The sequence below is a fragment of the Dromiciops gliroides genome, chromosome 4 (genome assembly GCF_019393635.1).
Source record: "Dromiciops gliroides isolate mDroGli1 chromosome 4, mDroGli1.pri, whole genome shotgun sequence".
Classification (NCBI taxonomy): Eukaryota; Metazoa; Chordata; class Mammalia; order Microbiotheria; family Microbiotheriidae; genus Dromiciops; species Dromiciops gliroides.
This window is the reverse complement of record NC_057864.1, coordinates 16,903,705-16,925,176: the sequence shown is the minus strand read 5'-3', so window position 1 is coordinate 16,925,176 and position 21,472 is coordinate 16,903,705. Positions and strand designations below refer to the sequence as shown.

Below are 21,472 nucleotides of genomic sequence, written 5' to 3'. Positions count from 1 at the left end.
GGGGGAGGGAGGCTAGCCATATGCAAATGAGATCTGGGTGGGCTGGGACCAGGCAGAGGCTCTAAGGGAAAATGGGGCTGAATGGGTGAGACTACTCCCCCACCCACGTTCCAATCCATGGCTCCTTTGATTTATTCCAACCTTCTCTGGATCATTTCCTAGTGAAGCCCATGCCATTTTCCTATATGATCTCACTTCCCGTTTCGCTTCCAACTGGTAGGAGGAAGAGTGTGTGTGTGTTGGGGGGGGGGGTGCAGTAAAGACATCCATCCCCACCAGTAATAGTCATTGCAGCTGTCATTTGAGAGCCTTCTTCGTTTTATATCTCATTTTTGTTATGATGTACATGAAACTGTTGTTAAACTATACGACCATTTACTGTGAATCTGTCTGTGAGTACTCCATTCAAGATTAAGAGAGAAGTTAACTCTAAGGAAGAATGTGCTTTTTTCTCCAGGAAAGTGGGGTGGAGGCTTAACAAGCCTGAAATTAGAGCAATTGTCAGATAGATTATCACCAGAAAGGCTTTAAAAACAACAACAACAACAACAACTCAGAGAGAGATTTAGCAAAGAAATGAGCCTATGGATACAGTTGTATCCACTTGGGTGTGGTTGAGGCCAGTCAACTCTCCTTGTCTGGTGGTAGAAGACCTTGGCACTATTCAGATATTCCTCCCCAGCCCGCTCCTCAATCTAGCCATGGAATAAAGAAGAAGGTAGCTCAGTGGTATAGGCAATTGAGTGCTGGGTTTGACCTCATGAAGACCTGGGTTTGAATCCTGTCTCCCACACTTATTAGCTTATTAGCAATGAGCTACATAAATGTTAATTATTTTTATTATCTGGAGCCAGAGGATTTGGGTTTCAATCTATACCTGTGTGTCATTGGGAAATCCATCTCCCTTCTTTGGGCCTCAGTTGCCTTGTCTATAAAATGAGGGGGATGACCTCAAAAGTGCCAGCCAGGTCTAAATGTATTTTCCTATAAATTCAACTGTTATTATATTGGGAGAAATGACAAATGTGAGGGTGAAATGGAGTCACCAGAAAGGTATGGGATATAATGCAGCCTGCTCCCAACTGAGCGGGGATAGAAAAAGGAGATCCATATTTCAGGGCATGGCCAATGAGGAGATTGGTTTTGTTTGCTTCATTGTGCCTATTTGTTACAAGGATTTTTTTTTCCAGTGAGGAGGGAGGTGGAAGTAAATGCTTGTTAATTGAAAAAAAAATTAGAAAAGGGTAGTAACAGGAAACCAGCTGACAAAAGTGAGAGTTATGGAGGATAATAATAAATAATAAAAAATTCAACTTTGGCCAAGTCCATTCATTTATTCATTCAATAAGCAATTATGGTTTTGTTGTTGTTGTTGTTGTTGTTTGTTTTCAGGGAAATGAGGGTTAAGTGACCCTAGTAAGTGTCAAGTGTCTGAGGCTGGATTCCAACTCAGGTCCTCCTGAATCCAGAGCCAGTGCTTTATCCACTGTGCCACATAGCTGCCCCTCAATAAGCAATTATGCCTACTTTGTACCAGGAATTGTGTTGGGTCCTGGAGATAAAAAGAGAGAAAAAAGTCCCTGGTTTCAAACAGGTTTTCTTCTATCTAGGGAAACAATGTATAGACAGATGAGTAAATATAAAGTAATATGGGCTCGGAGAGCACTAGGAGCTGGGAGGAATTAGAACAGACATGGTTAGTCAAACATTCAGTAAGCACTTATTACGCATCCACTACATGCCAGGCATTTTGTTGTACCAGGCAGCTAGGTGGTGCTGCAGTGGGTAGAGCCCTGGGCCTGGAATCAGAAAGACCAGAGTTCAAATGTGGCCTCAGACACTTACTAGCTGTGTGACCTTGGGCAAGTCCCTTCAGCCTATCTGGCTCAGTTTCCTCATCTGTAAAATGAACTGGAGAAGGAAATGGCCAACCACTCCAGTATCTTTGCCAAGAAAACCTCCAATGGGATCACAAAGAGTGGACACAACTCAACAACAATGACAACAAATGTGCCAGGCACCTTGCTAAGCTATGTAGGCATCTCCTGTAGAGAGCACTACTTGAGCTGAGACTTAACGGGAGCTTAGGAGTTTCCAGAGGCAGGGATGAGAAAGGAGGAGATTCCAGGCATGAGGCACAACCAGTGCAAAGGCCTGGAGAGAGGAGGTGGAATGTCATGAAAAGCAATGGTGGACACTCAGGGCTATGGCTACTAAGGCCAGAAAAAATGGCCAATGCAAAGATTAGGAAGGATTTTTTTTTTTATTAAGGTCAGGCTCTTGCTGTTTGTCAAGTCTCTGCCAGTGAAAAGCTGTCCTGTAAGCTAGAAGGCTGACTAGTTTGTTGTATTCTGAAATCACTGAAAGCAAAACAGCAAAAGATTTAAACATTTTTTTTAAAAAGGGGAATACTAGGCTTCGTTAGTGATTGGCACTGGATTGACCAAGACTGCTGGATTTCAATTGGTTGTTTTCAAGTTAATTTCTATTTTCCCATCATGTCCACTGCTGTTGTTAGTGTCTCCTCCACCCCATCTGCCCCTTTCCTCTGTTTGCTTCTTTGATCCATCATTCCCTAATTTGAACTCTGAGAATCGGGGTTCAAACGCCTGCTCTGCCTCTTACAACCTGTGTGACTTTGGGAAATGTGTGTGGCTTCTCTGGGCCTCAGTTTCTTACCTGGAAAATGAGGGGGATGAAGAGATGGTCTCTAAGATCTCTTCTAGCTCACAACCTGTGGTCCTAATCTACTCTCATTGTAGGATGGGTGATCCACTTTCCTTGTCCAGGCCACTATTCCCATACATATTAAATGAGGGCTTAGACTAGATCAGTTTTTGGCTCTCAGTGCTGTGATCTGCTTGTCTTTCCCATTCCAGTTTTCTTCCCTCCCTCTAGAGTGGCTGGCGATCCATCAGTCTGTCTCCTTCTCCCCTCTCCCTGGTAGGACCATCTGTCTTGCTTATCAGCCACTAGGCCATCTGTGTCTTCTTCTGTTTGTCTGACTGTCTCTTCCCGTACCTCCCATCTTTCCAGACTGAAAGGCAAAAAGAGACTGTGTTTAGAGGAGGGGAAGGTACTTCCAAGTCAGGCCCAGGAGCAGAAAGAGTTTCTTGCATTTCCTAACACGTTGGGCATCCTTTCCTGAGCCTCAGGTTCCTGATTTGTAGAACAAGTGGGTTCATAGACTGTGAGAGCTGAGGAGACTTAGAAGTCACTTAATCTGGCTTCCTCATTTTATAGAGGATTTGGATTAGATGATCCTTAAGGCCCTCCTAGGGCCTTCTCTCTGTCTCTCTCCAAGGTCCCTTCCTCTTTACCCCCAGACAGGAAGGGGCATGTGGTTAAGGTGAAACTCCTTCCCAAATCCCTCCATCCAGGGTCAGCTCACTCAGACTCTTGCTCCCCCTTTCCCTTTCTTTCCCTTTCCTTTCCCTTCTTTCCTCTTCCTATTTAGGGAGGGCGCTATCTTTCCAGGATCAGCCATATACCTCCCTTCCCTTCCCCCTCTTTCTCCCTCTCAGGCCTCCCCTTACACCATCTTTCCCTTGCTCCCTTCCTGGTTTCTTCTTTCTCCTCCAACTCTTCTTTCCCATATTCAATGCAATAAATCTTTATTATACACATACTTTGATAGGAATATAAAGACAATATATGTGTATATATATATATATATATATATATATATACACACATGTATATATGTACACACACACACACACACACATATATATAAGAAATAAAGACAAATAAGTTGTTAGGAATATAAAGACAAACCCAGCAGGAAACAGCCCAGGTGTTTTTAGAGCTTTCATTCTTCTTGCTCAAAGGGAGAGATTAAAGATGGCTTCCAATTGGGCCAAGAGTCAGGAACACCTGAATTCAAATATAGCCTCAGACACCTCCCAGCTGTGTGACCCTGGGTGAGTCATTTAACATCTGTTTGCCTCAGTTTCCTCAGTAAAATAGGGATAATAAGAGTGCCTACCTCTCATGGTTGTCATAAGAATCAAATGAGATATTTATAAGGCACATAGTAGGTACTATAAAAATACTTGTTCCCTTTCCTTTCCCCTTCACCCCTTCATATATATATATACGAACCAACTGAGATAATATATGAACCATTCTTTTTTTTGGTTTGTTTGTTTGTTTTTAGTGAGGCAATTGGGGTCAAGTGACTTGCCCAGGGTCACACAGCCAGTACGTGTTAAGTGTCCGAGGTCGGATTTGAACTCAGGTCCTCCTGACTCCAGGGCTGGCGCTCTATCCACTGCGCCACCTAGCTGCCCCAGAACCATTCTTTACACACAAAGCTCGAAGTGTTATATGTTTGTATTTGTGTCCTGACCAACTCTTTATGACCCCATCTGGGTTTTTGTTTTTGTTTTTTGGCAAAGACACTGGAGCGATTTGCTATTTCCTTCTCCAGCTCATTTTATAGACGAGGAAGCTGAGGCAGAGTTAAGTGACTTGCTCAGGGTCACCAGTCAGTAAGCGTCTGCGGCCATATTTGACCTCAGGTTTTCCTGACTCCAGGCCAGGTGCCATTTAAATACAGGTTATAAAGTAGCCTAGTCATTTCAGGGGCTGGGAGCGCACTAACGCCCCCTCGCCCTTCCCCATGCTCCCCGTCCCAGTCTTTTCCCTCCCTGGCCCCGGGAGATCAGAGGGTGCCCAGGCTTTCCTTGTTGGCCCCCGGGTGGACCCCGCCCCCTCAGCTGGGCCCCACCCCCGGGCCCTGGTTGGGGAGGGGGTCGGGAGGGCAGAGCCTGCCAGGTGAGTGCGCTCCGCCTCTAGGCTCTCTCTCTCTCACTTCCGCCCAGGTGAGGGGAGGGGGGGGTGTGCTTCTGCGTCCTGGAGCCCCACCTTTCCCGATCCCTGAGCCAGCGCCAGCCTCCCGCACCCACTCTCCGGGACCGACCAGGTAAAGAAAGGCTGGGGTTGGGGGTGGGGTTCCTGCTTTCCAGATCCCTGTCCGCCACTCCCCCGATCCAGGCCTCCCCTGGCTCTCCGAGGGGCCCCCCAACTCCCAGCCCCTTTAAATCCCTACGTCAGCCGCCGGCACACCTCCCCCGCCCCCCACTCCGCCCTCTGCTCCCTGCTTTTGGGGGAACCGAGGAGGGGCCTCGAACGTCTGATCGGAGCCGAGCTCCGATTCGATGGAGGCCAGGAAGTCGGAGGGAATAGGAGCCGGAGTATTCCCGGCCTGGAGAAGGGAGGAAGGAAGGAACAGGGGGAAGGAGGGAGGGAGGGAGAGACGGAAGGAGGAGGAAGAGGAGGCCAGGACCTCCGTTTTCCGTTCTGGAGTCTGGGTAACACATGTATCTGCCAGGCTCGGAAGCCTGGGGAGGTCCTCAGCTGGGACGAAGCTTGTGGTTCTTTACTTTAGACTAACCCTTTATATTTACATGTGAGGAAACTGAGTCCCAGAGAGGGGAGAGGGCCTTGCAGGGGCCCGTTTTCTTCTCCACCTGTTGGGACCAGGTAGCCGTCAAATGAACCCTCCCCCACCTTGATTTCTCTCGGGGTGGAAAGAGATTCCAGCGTCCCCCCTCTACTCCCAAGGGCTTGCCTGCTTTTAGGGAGCGGCAGGATTCCTGGTTTACACACGATCACCAGCACTGATGACAAGCATTTACTAAGCACCCGGCCTGCCCTTGGTAGAGTCAAGAGAGGCCTGGACTTCGTTCGGGAAATTCAGTTAATGTTCAAATGAAGGAGAGGCAAAGGGAAGAGTCAGTCACTGTCCGATTTGGAGAGATAGCGGATAGAAGCATCGATGTCAGAGCCTGAAGGGACTTTGGGGATGCGAGGTGGCAGCTAGATGGTACAGTGGGTAGAACTGGGGCCCGGAATCTGGAAGACCTGAGTTCAAATTGGGATAGGAGACACTTAGTAGCTGTGTGACCCTAGGCAAGTCAACTTAACCTGTTTCCAGCAGTTTCCTCATCTGTAAACTGGGGATAGTATACCTCCCAGCGTTGTTGTGAGGGTCCAATGAGATCATTCTAAAGAGCTTAGCACATAGGAAATTTTCCAGCACTTAGCTATTTATTATTGTTATTATTATTATTATCAGGTCGAATTCCCTCCTCCTCCATGCAGTGAAGTCAAGCATTTTATTAAATGCTTATTGTCTGCCGGGAAATGGAGGACACCAGCTCTGACTTGGTGCCAAATGAGTTCTAGGGTTAATGGGTGATACAGGAGCAAGGGGACACATCTCCATAGGTCATGCCTGTCCTGGTACAGTGACAAGTATTTTGGCTCAGGAGTCAGGGCTTGGGTTCAAATCTTCTCACTGATACTTTCTACCATTGTGAACTTGACTACCTTTCAGGGCCTCAGGTTCCCCACTTGTCCAATGGGGAAGGGTAGATTAAATGGCCTCTGAGGTCCTTTTTAGCCTCTAGTTCTTCTTTTAAGGCCGGGGAAAAAGGGCTACATTGTGAGTCAGTGAAATTGAGTTGAAATTTTGGCTTCTGACACTACCTGTGTGACCTTGGTTAAGTCACAGCCTCTCTGGGGTTAGCCTCCTGATCCAGGTAATGTGGCCATTGTACAACATGAACTTAAGGGTTTCTTTTCAGCTCTAACTCTATGACCTTCACCTCTAAAGGATGTCTTTCCATCTCAAAATTTCCTAAAACATCTCTCCTTTGCTTTCTACCACTAGTATTTGGATATTTATCTAGAACATAGAACATTTCTCCAACTATCCCTATCTTCCTGGCCCCAGAAAGCAGGCTCCTTGAGGACTGGTCTATACCACTGTTGTGTCCCTGGTATCTTTCATATAGAAATAAAATTGTTTATATTTGCATATTTATTTGAGTATTAACAAGGGACCTCACTTGTTCCCTACCATAGCTCTGTGAGGTGGGTACTTTTACACATGAGGAAACTGAGGCTCAATAAATTACTTGCCTTGGGTCTCATAGCTACTAAATGTTGGAGGCAGGATTTGAATCCATACCGTTCTTCCTTCCTTCCTTCCTCCAGGCCCAGCATTTTATCTACCACCTGGGCCACCTCTCATGGTAGGCAACTAGTCGATATTTGCAGAGTTGAATTGAGGGAGTGATCCCAGGGACCATAAGATTTTAAATTTATGGTTGGAAGGGACCCATAGTCCAAACAGCTCATTTTACAGATGAGGAAACTGAGCCCCAGAGAGATTAAGTGATATTCCTAGGGTCACACAGTCCTGGGCCCTAAACAGGTTTTTCATTCCAAATTCTCCCTGTGGGAACTGCTTGGACATGTCTAGCATCCTTGGATTGTTTTCTGTAGCTTAGGTTCCCTGTCCACACCTCAAGCTCTTATCTCTTCCCTACCTCCTGTTGGGTGGAGTTGTTGTTGGTAGGGAAAGACCTGTGGGCCCAATCCTACACCCAGACTTTTCTCATTCTAGGCCTGAGAAGCACCTTTATGGAGGTCTTTGCCCTTGGGGAATTCCTCTCCTTTGTTGCCAGCTAAACCCATTTACATCTCCCTTGTGAGGTGGACTGAAGATTGGGTGGGTTTAAAATCATAGGGTTAGAGCTGAGAATTCCATTTTAATGAAGAGGAAACTGAGGCCTCAGTTTGGGGTGTTAGCAACTCCTGATGAAATGCAGAATCTCAGACTGGAAGGTGCCCAGAGGCTGTCTTGTCCAACCTGTCCCTGGCTGATATTTTCATCATGATGCTACAATTCAGTTCAGGTCAGCAGATGTTTAAAAAAACATTCTTGATGTCAGTTGGTTTTAATTTGTCTTCCTTTCTGAATATATTTCTTGCCCTTGCCCTCCCCCTCCCCAGCTAGCCACCTCTCAGAACAATTAATAAAAGTTCCATTAAAGTAAGTCAGCAAAACTAACCAACTCATCATGGAGGCTGTGATTCAACAGACCTTTGTGACTTTGGAGGTACAGTAACAAAAACAGTTCCTGCCCTCAGGGACCTTAAATTCCAAAGGTGGCGGTGTAACATATACAAATTACCATGATAAAAGGAAATTGAAGAAAGAGAAAGCATAAATAACTGGGAGGGATGAGGGAAGGCTGCACCCTGGGGATGGACTCAATACACTGGTAGCATCTTGAGAGTAGGGACTACCTTTATGCCTAGCTCTTAGCAAGGTGCCTAACACATAGTAGGTATTTAATAAATGGCAGTTGATTTACTAAGTGGCCTTGAGCTGAGCTTTGAGCTGAAAAAAGATAAGCAGTGCTTACCAGGTTTGCCTTACCAATTCCTTAGCCTTTTGCTGAAAGTCCACCACAATCTGATTCTTTTAAAAAAAAATTTATTTTGTTAAATATTTTTTTAACAATCATTTAAAAAACACTTTTGAGTTACAAATTCTCTTCCTCTTTCTGGCCCCTCTCCCCTCCTTGAGAAGGCAAGCAATTTGCTATCGAGTATACATATGAAGCCATGCAAAACATTTCCATATTAGCCATGTGGCAAAAGAAAACACAAAAATGAAAATATTAAAAAGAAAGTTTAGAAAAGTCTGTACTTAGAGTTCATCGGTTCTCTCTCTGGAGGTGGATAGTGCTTTTCATCATGGCTCCTTTGGAATTTCCTGGCAGAGTAGCTGACTCTCACAGTTTCATTATAATATTGCTGTTACTGTGTACACGGTTCTCCTGATTCTGCTTACTGCACTTTGCACCCATTCATATAAGGCTTTCTTTCCAGGTTTTTCTAAAAACATTCTACTTGTCATGTCATTTCTTATAGCACAATAGTATTTCATCACAATCCTTTACTGTTCCCCAACTGATGAGCATCCCTTCAATTTCCAATTCTTTGTCACCATAAAAAGAGCTGCTATAAATATTTTGTACTAGAAAGTCCTTTTTTCTCTTTGATCTCTTTGGGATACAGATGTAGTCGTGGTATTGCTTGGTCAAAGGGTATATACAATTTTGTAGCCATTTGGGCAAAGTTACAAATTGTTCTTCAGACAGTTGGACTAGTTACTAGTTCACAACTCCTCCAACAGCGCATTAGTGTCCTAATTTTTCCACATCCTCTCCAGCATTTGTTAATTTCCGCTTGTCACCGTTAGCCAATCTAATGTGATATCTCAGATTTTTTATTTGCCTTTCTCTAATCATTGATTTAGAGCATTTTTTATGTGATTATGTATAGCTTTGATTTCTTCAGAAAACTGACCATTTATCAACTGGGGAGAAGTTGTTTTTTTTAAATAAATTTTGCTCAGTTCCTTCCTTATTTGAGAAATGAGGCCATTATCACAAAAACCTGATGTAAATTTTTTCCTCATTTTCCTTCTAATTTTAACTGCATTAGTTTTATTTGAGCAAAAGTTTTAAAATTTCATGTAATCAAAACTATCCACTTTACTTTCTGTAATCCTTTGGCTATAAACTCTTATCTATAGATCTGATAGGTACCTTTTTCCATGTTCCCCCAATTTACTAATGATATCATCCTTTACATCTAAATTATCCATTTTGACATTATCTTGTTATATGGTCTATGCCTAGTATCTGCAAAAATGCTTTCCACTTTTCCCAGCAACTTTGTTAAATGTTGAATTCTTATCTCAAAAGCTTAGATCTTTGGGTTTATCAAACACTGCATTACTATTGTGTATTGCCTACCTAATCTCTTTTCTTTTTTGGTGGGGCAATGGGGGTTAAGTGGCTTGCCCAGGGTCACAGCTAGCAAGTGTCAAGTGTCTGAGGCTGGATTTGAACTCAGGTCCTCCTGAATCCAGGGCCAGTGCTTTATCCACTGCGCCACCTAGCTGCTTTCCCCCCCCCCCATCTCTTTTCACTGATCCACCACTCTATTTCTTAGATTGTTTTGATTGATCACTGCTTTGCAATATGGTTTGAAATGTGGAACTGCTGGACTGCCTTTATTCACTTTTTTTTTCATTTTTTACCTTTTGTTCTTCCAGATGAATTTTGTTACTATTTTTTTCTAGTTCTATAAAATAATTCTTTTACTGGTATGGCACTGAATAAATTACCTTAGACAGAATTGTCATTTTTATTATATTGGTTCAGCCTACCCATGAGTAATTAAAACCTCTCCAGTTGTTTAGATCAGTCTTTATATGTGTGAAAAGTGTTGTGTTCATAGAATCCCTGAGTTTGTCCTGGCAGGTAGACTTTCAAGTTTTTTATGTTATCTGCAATTATTTTTTATCTCTTCCTGTTGGGTTTTGTTCATAGTCTATAGAAATACTGATGGTTTATGTGGGTTTATTTTATATCCTGACACCTTGCTGAAGTTGTTAATTGTTTCCACTAGTTTTTTGGTTGATTCTCTAGGATTCTCTAAGTATACCATTATACATCTGGAAAGAGTGACACTTTTGTTTTTATTCCTTCAATTTCTTTTTCTTGTCTTATTTCTATAGCTAGCATTTCTAGTGTAATGCTGAACAACAGTGGTGATAATCACTCCTGATTTTATTGGAAAGCCTTCAAGTTTATCCCCATTGCAGATGATACTCGATCTTGGTTTTATATAGAGATTACTTATTATTTTAAGAACAGCTCTGTTAATTCCTCTGCTTTCTAGTGTTTTTAATAGGAGAAGGTGTTGTATTTTGTTCAAGGTTTTTTCTGTATCTATTGATATTTGATTTTTGTTTTTGTTATTGAGATGGTTAATTATGCTGATAGTTTCCCTAATACTAAACCAGTCCTATCCTCCTGGGTTAAAATGTATGTTCTTTATGATTTATTGCTGTAATTTCCTTGTTAGTGTTTCATTAAAATTTTTTGCAGTGATATTCATTAAGGAAATTGATCTATAGTTTTCTTTATCTGTTTTTACTCTACCTGGTTTGGGTATCAGCACCTTATTTGTGTTATAAAATGAATTTGGTAGGATTCCTTCTTTGCCTATTTCCCCAAATAGTTTATGTAGTACAGGGATTAATTGTTTCTTTAATGTTTGGTAGAATTCATTTGTAAATCCATGTGGTCCAGGGGATTTTTTCTTGGGAGCTATTGATGGCTTATTCCATTTCTTTTTCTAAAATCTAGCTATTTAAGTATTCTATTCCTGCTTCTGTTAATCTGGGCAGTTTCATAATTTGATTCTAATTAATTGGGGGGGGCAGGGCAATGAGAGTTAAGTGACTTAACCTAAAGTCACACAGTGTCAAGGGTCTGAGGCTAGATTTGAACTCAGGTCTTCCTGAATCCAGGGCCAGTGCTTTATCCACTGTTCCACCTAGCTGTCCCAATTCTAATTTAATTCTGAGGCAGCCTGGTGGATAGTGGGCCTGGATGCAGGAAAACCCGAATTCAAATCTAGCTCCAGACACATACTTGGTGTATGACCCTGGACAAGTTACTCAAGAAGGTAAGTTTGCCTCAGTTTCCTCAACTATAAAATGAGTATGATAACAGCACCTCCCCACCAGGGTTGTTGTGAGGATCAAATAAGATACTTATAAGGTGGCACAGTGCTCAGCACAGAGTAGGCTCTATATAAATGCTTATCCCCTTCCCCCTTATTTACTTTCCCAGCTCCTTTTTACCCTTTTACTCATCTTAGTTGCCTGGGATCACTGAGAGGTAAATGAGCCTCTCTGGTCTTATCTGCCAGGGTGTGTCAGAGATGAGATTAGTGGCAGCTAGGTGACTCAGTGGATGGAGCACAGGTATTCAAGTCAAGAGGATTGAGTTCAAATTTGGCCTCAGACACTTATTAGCTGTGTGCCCTTGGGCAAGTCACTTAACTCTGATTGCCTCCCCTAAAATCCTTCAAGACCTGAATCCCAAAGCCTATAGTCAGTTAATCAAGAAATATTTGTTATAAGCCTACTATATGCTAAGCCTAATAGGGGTAAGGACATACAAACAACTTTGTACAAACAAGATGTAAACAGGATAAATTGGAGATATTTTTAGAGAGAAGGCACCAAGATTAAAGACCACTGGGAAAGACTTCTGGCAGAAGGCAGGACCTTAGCTTCTGCTGTCCTGATTCACCCCAGCCTTTCTTCACACTACTACTGCTCATTAGGTACCAGCTGGGCTGGGCTACTGTTAATTTATTCCCCCATATCTTTGGGGTTTGTTTATACTTTTCTCCATGATTAGAGTGTTTCCTCATCTCTGCCTAGCCAGAGTCTTCTCTTTCTTCATGGCCCACCTCCTTTCTGATGTTCCCATGGCCAGCCTTTAGATAGTGCTTGAAAAGCAAACAAACCCTTTCATATACACTTTCTTATTCAAGGTCTCAGGACCACAGGTTTAGAGGTGAAAGGGACCTTAGAGCATAATCTGGTCCAGACCCTCATTATACAGAAGAAGATACTGATAAAAGTGTTCTCTCTCAACTAAACATGATTCTAGACTCACTTCTTTTAATCACATTCTACCCCAGTTCAGGTTTACTTCTGAAGATCATAGAATCTTGATTTAGAGCTAGGAAGGACCTGAAAGGCCTTTGAGTTTAACCCTCTCATTTTACAGATCAGGAAACTGAGGCACAGAGAAGGGAAGAGATTTGCCCAGCTGAGTCTGAAGTGGGATTTGAACTCAGGTTGTCCTGACTCCCAACTCCAGAGCTTTGTCCAGAACTGTGTGCTACCTTTTTGAATACTACTTACCTCCCTTTCTTAGAGTGTGAACTTCTTTTTTTTTTTTTTTTTTTGTGAGGCAGTTGGGGTTAAGTGACTTGCCCAGGGTCACACAGCTAGTAAATGTTAAGTGTCTGAGGCCAGATTTGAACTCAGGTACTCCTGGCTCCAGGGCCAGTGCTCTATCTACTGCGCCACCTAGCTACCCCTGAGTGTGAACTTCTTAAAGGTACAGACTGTCATTTTTTCATCTTTGAATTTCCAGGGTCATATGTGACATTATAAACACAATAGGTGCTTAATAATTGTATAATGAATTAATTGGTCAGAATGTTGAAGAATACTGGGCCAAGGATAGAGTGAGCCCTGTGACATCTCACTTAGAGACGTCTCTTCATTGTAGTTCCATCTTACAACTTGTTGCAAGATTTTGTTTTTGTTCAGTCGTGTCTGACTCTTTGTGACCCCATTTGGGGTTTTCTAGGCAAAGATACTAGAGTGGTCTGTGATTTCCTTCTCCAGCTCATTTTCCAGATGAGGAAACTGAGCCAAACAGGGTTAAGTACCTTTTCAAGGGTCACGCAGCTAGTGTCTGAGGCTGAATTTGAACTCAGGTCTTCCTGACTCCATGCCTGGCAGTCTGTGCCACCTAGCTGCCCCAGTGAAAGATGCTTCACTATAATTTTCTGGTCTTTTAACTCTATGTCTTCATACCTTGTGAAGAAAATGAGGCATGTTATGTCTGACCCTAATTATATAAAACCCCAATTCCAAGTTGACATTCTAGAACCTGAGAGACCCAATGACTTCCCCCGAGTCCTGTGTGGACTTCCAAAGCTAGCAGAAGCCATATTGGGTGTTGTCTGGAGCCTCTAATGATATAAGCGGGGTTCTAGGCAAAAGAGATGAAAGGGGACATGAAATCAGGCTAGGAAGGTGTATTGGAGTCTACTTGTAGAAAGTCTGAGCTGTTTTATCTGGGGGTGATAAGGAGCCACTGAAGGTGATTGAGTTAGGGGTGTGATGTAGCTTTAGCGCTCACGTTCTCCTTCTCTCTCTCTCTCTCTCTCTCTCTCTCTCTCTCTCTCTCTCTCTCTCTCTCTCCCTCCCCCTTCCTGTCTTTTCTCTCTGTCTCTGTCTCTCTCTTGAAATAAGGAATATCAGTTTGGCAGCTTTTTAGAAAATAGAGGGGGGAGAGACTGCAGTCATGGAAGCCCATTAGCCATATTGCAGTTGGCCAGATGTGGGGTGATGAGGGCCTGAACTAGGGCTTTATTTATGGAAAGGGGTTCTAGGTAGAGAATCAGCAGGATTTGTCACCTGACTGGGTGTGGCAGGTGATGCAGAGGGAGGAATAGAGGATTATTGGAAGGCTGATAGAATTTTTGATCAAGAGCCACTTGGGCCAAGGAGAGATCCTTCATTTAACAGATGAAGAAACTGAGGTTGAGAGAGGACAAGTAATTGCTTAGGGCAACCCAGAGGGCATTAGTGGCAGGATTGTGGTACCCTAGACAAACACAATGGATTTCAGAAGAGCGACTGGTTTGGAGGGAATAAATATTTTTGTTTTGAACTTAATGTACCTGAGATGTCTGTGGGGCATCCTGGTGGAGAAAGAATACAGGTATTTGTTTGATGAGGGCCTAGAGTTAAGGAGAAAGATGAAGTCAAGTTATAAGAATGCTGTACTTCAGCCTTCAGATCCTCTCTTCATCATTCACAGGATTGCACACATACCTACAGTGAGTGATGGAGGCAATAACTACTTACCTACCTATCCATCCATCTATCTGTCTGTCTATCCATCACCTGTCTGTTTGTCCATCTGTTCATATCTATCTATCGTTTTTTTGTTTGTTTGTTTGTTTTTAGTGAGGCAGTTAGGGTTAAGTGACTTGCCCAGGGTCACACAGCTAGTAAGTGTTAAGTGTCTGAGGCGGGATTTGAACTCAGGTACTACAGACTCCAGGGCTGGTACTCTATCCACTGTGCCACCTAGCTGCCCCTATCTATCTATTGTTAAAATTATTTTTAACTGGGCCCTAATCTGTGAACTCCTGGCTGTCTGTGGGACTATTAGCTGCCTACCTGCCTGGGGGTTTAAAAAATCCCCCAGGTTTGTTAAGCCCCTTATGGGACCCAACCTGTAAGGGCTTGCCCCTTCCCCCACTGCCTCCCAGACTGATAAGCAAAAGATTAGGAAGCCTCTTTCAATTTATGCAAATACCAGGGTTGATTGAGGTGAATAAACTTAGGGTTAAATGTAGAAACAAGGATGCCCATTCAGGGCATCTGAGGCTAATTTCAGCTGCTCACAGTATCTATCTATTTATCTATTTCTATCCATCCATCCATCTATCGATCATCTAATCTATCTGTCTTTGAATAGATACTTGTATGTATAATTAGATTAAACGCATTTTTTCCCCCCAAATCCATAGGTATATCTGGTTGTTTGAAGAGAACGATTCAAGATGCCTGAAAATCCTGCAGCAAGTATGTATACCGTTTGTATCTCACTTACAGGGTGAGGAGTTATCAGGGAAAGTATGGCAAACCATTAGCATTTAACTGCAACTTTGATCCACCATTTTCTCCCACAGATAAGCTGCAGATCCTGCAGGTCCTTGAACGGCTGCAAATGAAATTGCAGGAAAGGGGTGACGCCTCCCAGAATGAGAGACTCTCTTTGTTTTGTGAGACCCTGAAGAGCCCCCTCTTCAACCAGATCCTCACGATTCAGCAATCCATCAGGCAGCTGAAAGCACAGGTAGCTCTCACCCATGGACTTCCCAGTTGAGTTGGTTTTAGCAGGGAGAGATTCAGATTGACTTGAAGATATTATGATTGGGTGAAGTGATGGGCTGGGGTCACAAGAGCTGGGAGGACGAGTCATGAGCTCAGCAAATGGACTTTCTATTTCTGCTGGAAAAGTTGCTGTTGTGTCAGGGGTCCCTGGTCCTGGGTTTCAGCCCAGACAGAGCCAGCTGTTAGGGTGTTGTCCCCAAATTGCGGCAATAACCCCGATTACTTTCTTCTCTTGAATCTTGTAGTGCACATTGCTAGGGAAGTAAGTCAAGAAGAATGCCATTTATAGCCTGGCTTGTCTGTTTTGTTGTTCTCTGACTTTTGGGTGAGGCCCGAGGGCTACCAGTGAAGTGAGTATCAGCATCGGCTCTGCAAATTAAGAGTCGGAGAGTTGCCTAGAGACCTAGGAGTGAAGGGCCGCACGGCAGATAGGGGACAAAGGAACTTGGACACATGTCTCGTGGCCAGATCTCTAGCTACTGGACCACACTGCCTCTCAAGCACTATAGAAATATCAGTTGCTACTGGTGCTGCTCTTACCATCCACAAGCAAATTCTAGATTTGAACCCAGCTCTTCCTGGCTCTTGAGCTTAGTTCTCTACTGTGCTGCTTCTCATGTTCATACTCAAACATGCAAATAGATATGTTCTCATCCTTGGGGGAACCGCCTTCACTGATGGAGATCATAGACCATTCTTGCCTTCCATTGACATGAAATGTTGTTAGTTAGAAGACAGGGCCTGGTGCCTGTGTTACCATCTGTCTTTATTCTCATGGACTGTTTTTTTTTTTTTTAGTGAGGCAATTGGGGTTAAGTGACTTGCCCAGGGTCACACAGCTAGTAAGTGTTAAGTGTCTGAGGCCGGATTTGAACCCAGGTACTCCTGACTACAGGGCCGGTGCTCTATCCACTGCGCCACCTAGCTGCCCCTCCTCATGGACTGTTAATTAAAGCATCCTCACGATGACCACCTGTGTGACTGACATTGGGAAAGCCACCCAGCCTCATGGGGCAGAGGTTTTCTCTGTAACATGAGGGGATTGGACCAGGCAGCTTTTAGTTCTAAATTTATGATTTCCTGGTATCTAAAGGAGGGGAAAATCCCACTAAACTAGGCTCCATTTTACCACCATCTACACACCTCGGCTGTTAGCTCCATGAGCAACACCCATGAGCAACACGCAACATCTGATCTGCCCCAAGTCATTGGGGGGCGTGGTGTGGGGGAAAAGTACAGGTCAATTGCATGATATAGCTACAAGGAATAACGAGTTGTACATAGTAGGTCCACAGTTTCATGTACAGTCATCTTTTTGGACTGCTATGGAAATGCTTGTTTTATTTTTTAAGTTCAGAATAAAATCAATAAAATTAAAAAAAAAAACCACAACAGAAAAAATAGTCAATGGATGAACTTTTGGGCAGGTTATGAAATGTGTAATTGTTCTTTCTCTCTCTCTCCCTCCCTCCCAGCTTAGCCACATTCCTTTAGATTGCTCGGCCAACTTTGATTTTTCCAGGAAAGGGTTGCTTGTATTTACTGACAGCTCAATTGCTAATGGGAATGCCCACCCAGTCTTTAATAACTCAGCGGCAGTGTTTCCTTGGACCTCAAGATCAGGAAATGAGGAATTTACCTCTGTCATCCAACAGATGGCCCAGGTAGGTCACGCCCCATCTTGTTGCATGTAGATTACACATCTTCCTCCTCAGCTCCCCATTTCCCATCTCCCTGGTGTTGCTTTGACTGTCCCTATGCCTGGAACTCACTAGTGGATTCTACCTCCCCTTCTTGCAATCCCTGGCCATCTTCCAGGCTAAGGTTGACACAATGGGAGCTCTTCTCAATAGCCCCTGCCCCAGCTGCCTGCGCCTCCCTCTGTAAGATCACCTGGTGTTGTTGATGTCTAGAAGCAAAAATGTTTTCTTCTGATACAATCTAAGCTTCTTGAAGGAAGAGGTTTGTATTTTTGTCTTTGTGACCCAACTTGGCAGGGCCTGAGGGAATACATAAGCATCTCTGTAGCATGTCTGTGTGCCAGGCACTGTGCTAAGTGCCCTTTAAACAAAAAAATGATCTCATTTGATTTTTTTTTGGGGGGGTGAAGCAATTGGGGTTAAGTGACTCTCCCACGGTCACACAGTAAGTGTCAAGTGTCTGAGGCCGGATTTGAACACAGGTCCTCCTGAATCCAGGGCCAGTGCTCTATCCACTGCAGCACCTAGCTGCCCCTATCTCTTACACAAACCCTGGGAGGTAGGCCCTATGAAGGAAGGAAGGAAGGAAGGGAAGGAAGGAAGGGAAGGAAGGGAAGGAAGGGAAGGAAGGGAAGGAAGGAAGGAAGGAAGGAAGGAAGGAAGGAAGGAAGGAAGGAAGGAAGGAAGGAAGGAAGGAAGGAGGGAAGGAAGGAGGGAAGGAGGGAAGGAAGGAAGGAAGGAGGGAAGGAGGGAAGGAAGGGAAGGAGGGAAGGAAGGGAAGGAAGGGAAGGAAGGAAGGAAGGAAGGAAGGAAGGAAGGAAGGAAGGAAGGAAGGAAGGAAGGGAAGGAAGATGGGTAGATTAAAATGATCCCATTTTACATTTAGGGGGACTGCTAGTGGTACAGAGGGTAGTGTGCTGGGGCCTGGAATCAGGAAGTTCAAATCCATCCTCAGATACTTACTGGTTGTGTGACTCTGGGCAAGTCACTTCATCCTATTTGCCTTAGTTTCTTCATCTGTAAAATGAGCTGGAGAAGGAAATGGCAAACCCCTCCAGTGTCTTTGCCTAGAAAAACCCAAATAGGGTCACCAAGAGTCAGCTATGACTGGAAGTGATACAACATAAATTCATTACCAGCAGGCTTGGGTAGAGGAAATTCTTCACGGGAAGTTTCCTACACCGATTTCATCACAACTTCACCCACCCCTCCAGCCACCTCAGTGTCTACCACTACATGTGTTGTTGTGAATGGTGATGTTGCTGTTGAGTTGTGTCCAAATCTTCATGCCCACATCTGGTGTTTTCTTGGCAAAGATATTGGATTGGTTTGCCATTCCTTCTCCAGCTCTTTTTTTTGTTTGTTTGTTTATTTGTTTGTTTTTTTGGCGGGGCAAAGGGGGTTAAGTGACTTGCCCAGGGTCACACAGCTAGTAAGTGTCAAGTGTCTGAGGCGGGATTTGAACTCAGGTACTCCTGAATCCAGGGCCAGTGCTTTTATCCACTGCACCACTTAGCCGCCCCCTTCTCCAGCTCTTTTACAGATGAGGAACTGAAACCAAAAGGGTGAAGTGACTTGTTCAGGGTTATGTAGTTACTAAGTATCTGAAACCAGATTTGAACTCAGGAAGTTTACCTGCTTGACTCCATACCCAGAGTTCTATCTACTATACCATGGGGCTCCCCACTCTGCCATATAGCAGGTGCTTAATTAATCAATTCATGCTTGTCTATCCACTACATTTCTCCTTTTCTCTCTCCCCTTCATTTCTTCCAGAGAGCCAGACCTGAAATCAAAGAATTTGACAAATGTTTGTTGATTGACAACTTTATTTTAACATATAGTCTCATGGTTTTTCATGTCTGTTTGAGTAGCAATTGTGGACGTCAGGGGGATAGTAATGAAACCCTTTCTCCAGACTGAGTTGGAGGCTAGGTTGGCCTAACCTTGCACTTCCGTGAACTCTGTGAGAGCATTTTCTCCTATTGCCTGTCAGTATAGTACACCTGGGGAGAAGGATGGAATTGATCTGACTCCTTGCAGGGTGAAGTCTTCCTGTAATCTCTCCCAGAGAAGTGATTCGAGTGCTCCTTCCCTTCTTCCTTTCCTCTTCAAACTCTACTAAATAACAGGATTGGGAGGAATGGAGTTGGTGCCTTTTTAAAAAATATATTCAGGGGCAGCTAGGTGGCACAGTGGATAGAGCACCGGCCCTGGATTAAGGAGGACCTGAGTTCAAATCTGGTCTCAGACACTTAACACTTACTAGCTGTGTGACCCTGGGCAAGTCACTTAACCCCAATTGCCTCACTAATATATATATATATTCAAAAGCTAGGGAAATGTTTCAAGAATAACCTTTGTAAGATTTCTCACCTGCGCATATTCTGTAATTGATCTTTGACATTTGGGACCAGATTTGTTCCTCACCTTGAAGGCACTGATGAAGCCTTCCTTTGTCTGTGCCCTTCAGTTTACTAATGGAGGCTGATTTGAAAAGATAAGGCCAAATCAGAAAAAATTCATTCATTTTAGGATGACTTTTTTTTGGGGGGGGGCAGGGCAATGAGGGTTAAGTGACTTGCCTGGGGTCACACAGCTGGTAAATGTCAAGTGGAGACCAAATTTGAACTCAGGTCCTCCTGACTCCAGGGCTGGGGCTTTATCCACTGCACCACCTAGCTGCTCCCAAATTCATTCATTTTAAAAGCAGAATCCCTCACCTAGCATGATCACTTTATTCCATTTGTTTCATTGTTTCACAGTTACTTTTTGTGCCTTGCTTTTGTTAGCCCCTTGGCATTAGAAATGCTACTCTTTCAATTAGTGCGCTATTAATGGAGTGAATAAAATCCTCTGCAATAAGGCCTGGAGCCTGGTCTTTTAAGATAAAGCCTAAGGAGCGGGCAGCTAAGTGGCGCAGTGGATAGAGCACCGGCCCTGGAGTCAGGAGGACCTGAGTTCAAATCCGGCCTCAGACACCTAACACTTACTAGCTGTGTGACCCTGGGCAAGTCACTTAACCCCAATTGCCTCACTAAAAAAAAAAAAAAAAAGCCTAAGGAAAGGTAATGTTTTCCTCCAGTCTTTCAGGCTGCCAGATAGAGAGCAATATGAACTTGGCATAGGTTTAAAAACAGGATGCCCTCTCCCCAAGATGCTCCTTGTTTTGACTTGAGCCAAAAGCTAGTACACTGAGGATTTAAGGCCTTGAATTCTTGGGTTTTTTTTTTTAAATAGAACCTACAAGAATTTTTAGTAAGAAACCAATAGGGGAAACTCCCATTACATTTTGAAGCTGTTTGCAGAAATGCAGAAACAACAGGAAACAACATCCCTTGAGTTCTTCCTCTTGGGGTACCCCTCATTGTGGGAACAAAGTAGCAAAATGCCTCCCCAATCCTCTGAGGTTTTAGAATATCCTCACGACTGATGTGCCCCGGATTCGATTTTGACTGACAATCAGAAAGTGGGAACTTTCCCAGAAATCAAAACGCTGGCTGGGTTAAGTCAGAGAACTGTCCGAAGCAGTTCCATCTGTGTTTCAGCAGTTTAAGAGATAGCTCAACTTTAAGCTGTGGACTTTATTTCCTTCCCCATCAGGGCAGACAGATTGAATACATCGACATAGCAAAGCCATCCACCGGAGGCCTCGGATTCAGTGTGGTGACCATAAGAAAGCAAAACGCGGGAGGCGTCGATCTCTTTGTGAAGGAAGTCCAACCAGGGAGCATAGCAGACAGGTGAGGGCTAGTTCTGTCCAGGTTTGTTCCCCCCATCATTTCAAAAACAATACCTTGTTGATCCTTTACTTTTCCCACCCTGTCTCTTCCAATCCCTCAAACTTCCCTGGGCCTCAGTTGTTCGGATCTGTAAAATCAGGGAAATGGGTTCAATAGTTTCCCAGGTCCCTTGTACCCCCAGAGCCCTGACTTAGCAGCTGAAGTAAGTAGTTATACAAATAAGTTGTGCCAGAAGGCAGAATCCTCAGCTGTGAGGGGACAAAGTTGCCTGGAGACAGATTTAGGCTTCCTGTAGGGAGGAAGAAGCTTCCTGACAATTTGAGCTTTGGGGTCACAGTGAATTCCACTTCATTTAAGGTCTTCATGAAGAAGAGGGGTGACCACTTATCAGGTGGTAGGTGTTCAGTCCTTTCTGACTCTGTGATCAATCTCGTTTGGGGTTTTCTTGCCAAAGATACTGGAGTGATTTGCAATTTCCTTTTCCAGCTCATTTTATTGATAAGGGAACTGAGACAAACAGGTGGAAGTGACTTGCCCAGGGTCACCCAACTAGTAAGTGTTGAGGGCTAGATTTGAATTTGGGAAAATGAGCCTTCTTGACTTGAGGCCCGGTTGATAAGTTGGCTATCAGGCTCCTCTTAAGAAGT

At 44.0% G+C, this 21,472-nt stretch overlaps 1 protein-coding gene across 2 annotated transcripts in view; it reads left to right on the top strand.

The window, feature by feature from the left end:
• The first annotated feature begins 4,836 nt into the window (after window positions 1-4,836).
• The window catches only part of PATJ (PATJ crumbs cell polarity complex component), a 320,690-nt gene continuing 304,054 nt past the window's right edge, over window positions 4,837-21,472 (top strand). Inside the window, exons 1-5 of one of the 2 annotated variants that reach the window (XM_044002309.1) lie at window positions 4,837-4,927; window positions 15,016-15,070; window positions 15,178-15,344; window positions 16,858-17,046; window positions 20,686-20,825. In XM_044002309.1, coding sequence (XP_043858244.1) covers window positions 15,049-15,070; window positions 15,178-15,344; window positions 16,858-17,046; window positions 20,686-20,825 — 518 coding nt within the window. In that variant the 5' untranslated portion in view covers window positions 4,837-4,927; window positions 15,016-15,048. The remainder of the gene's footprint in view (window positions 4,928-15,015; window positions 15,071-15,177; window positions 15,345-16,857; window positions 17,047-20,685; window positions 20,826-21,472) is intronic. The other variant, XM_044002310.1, reaches the window with a different exon arrangement.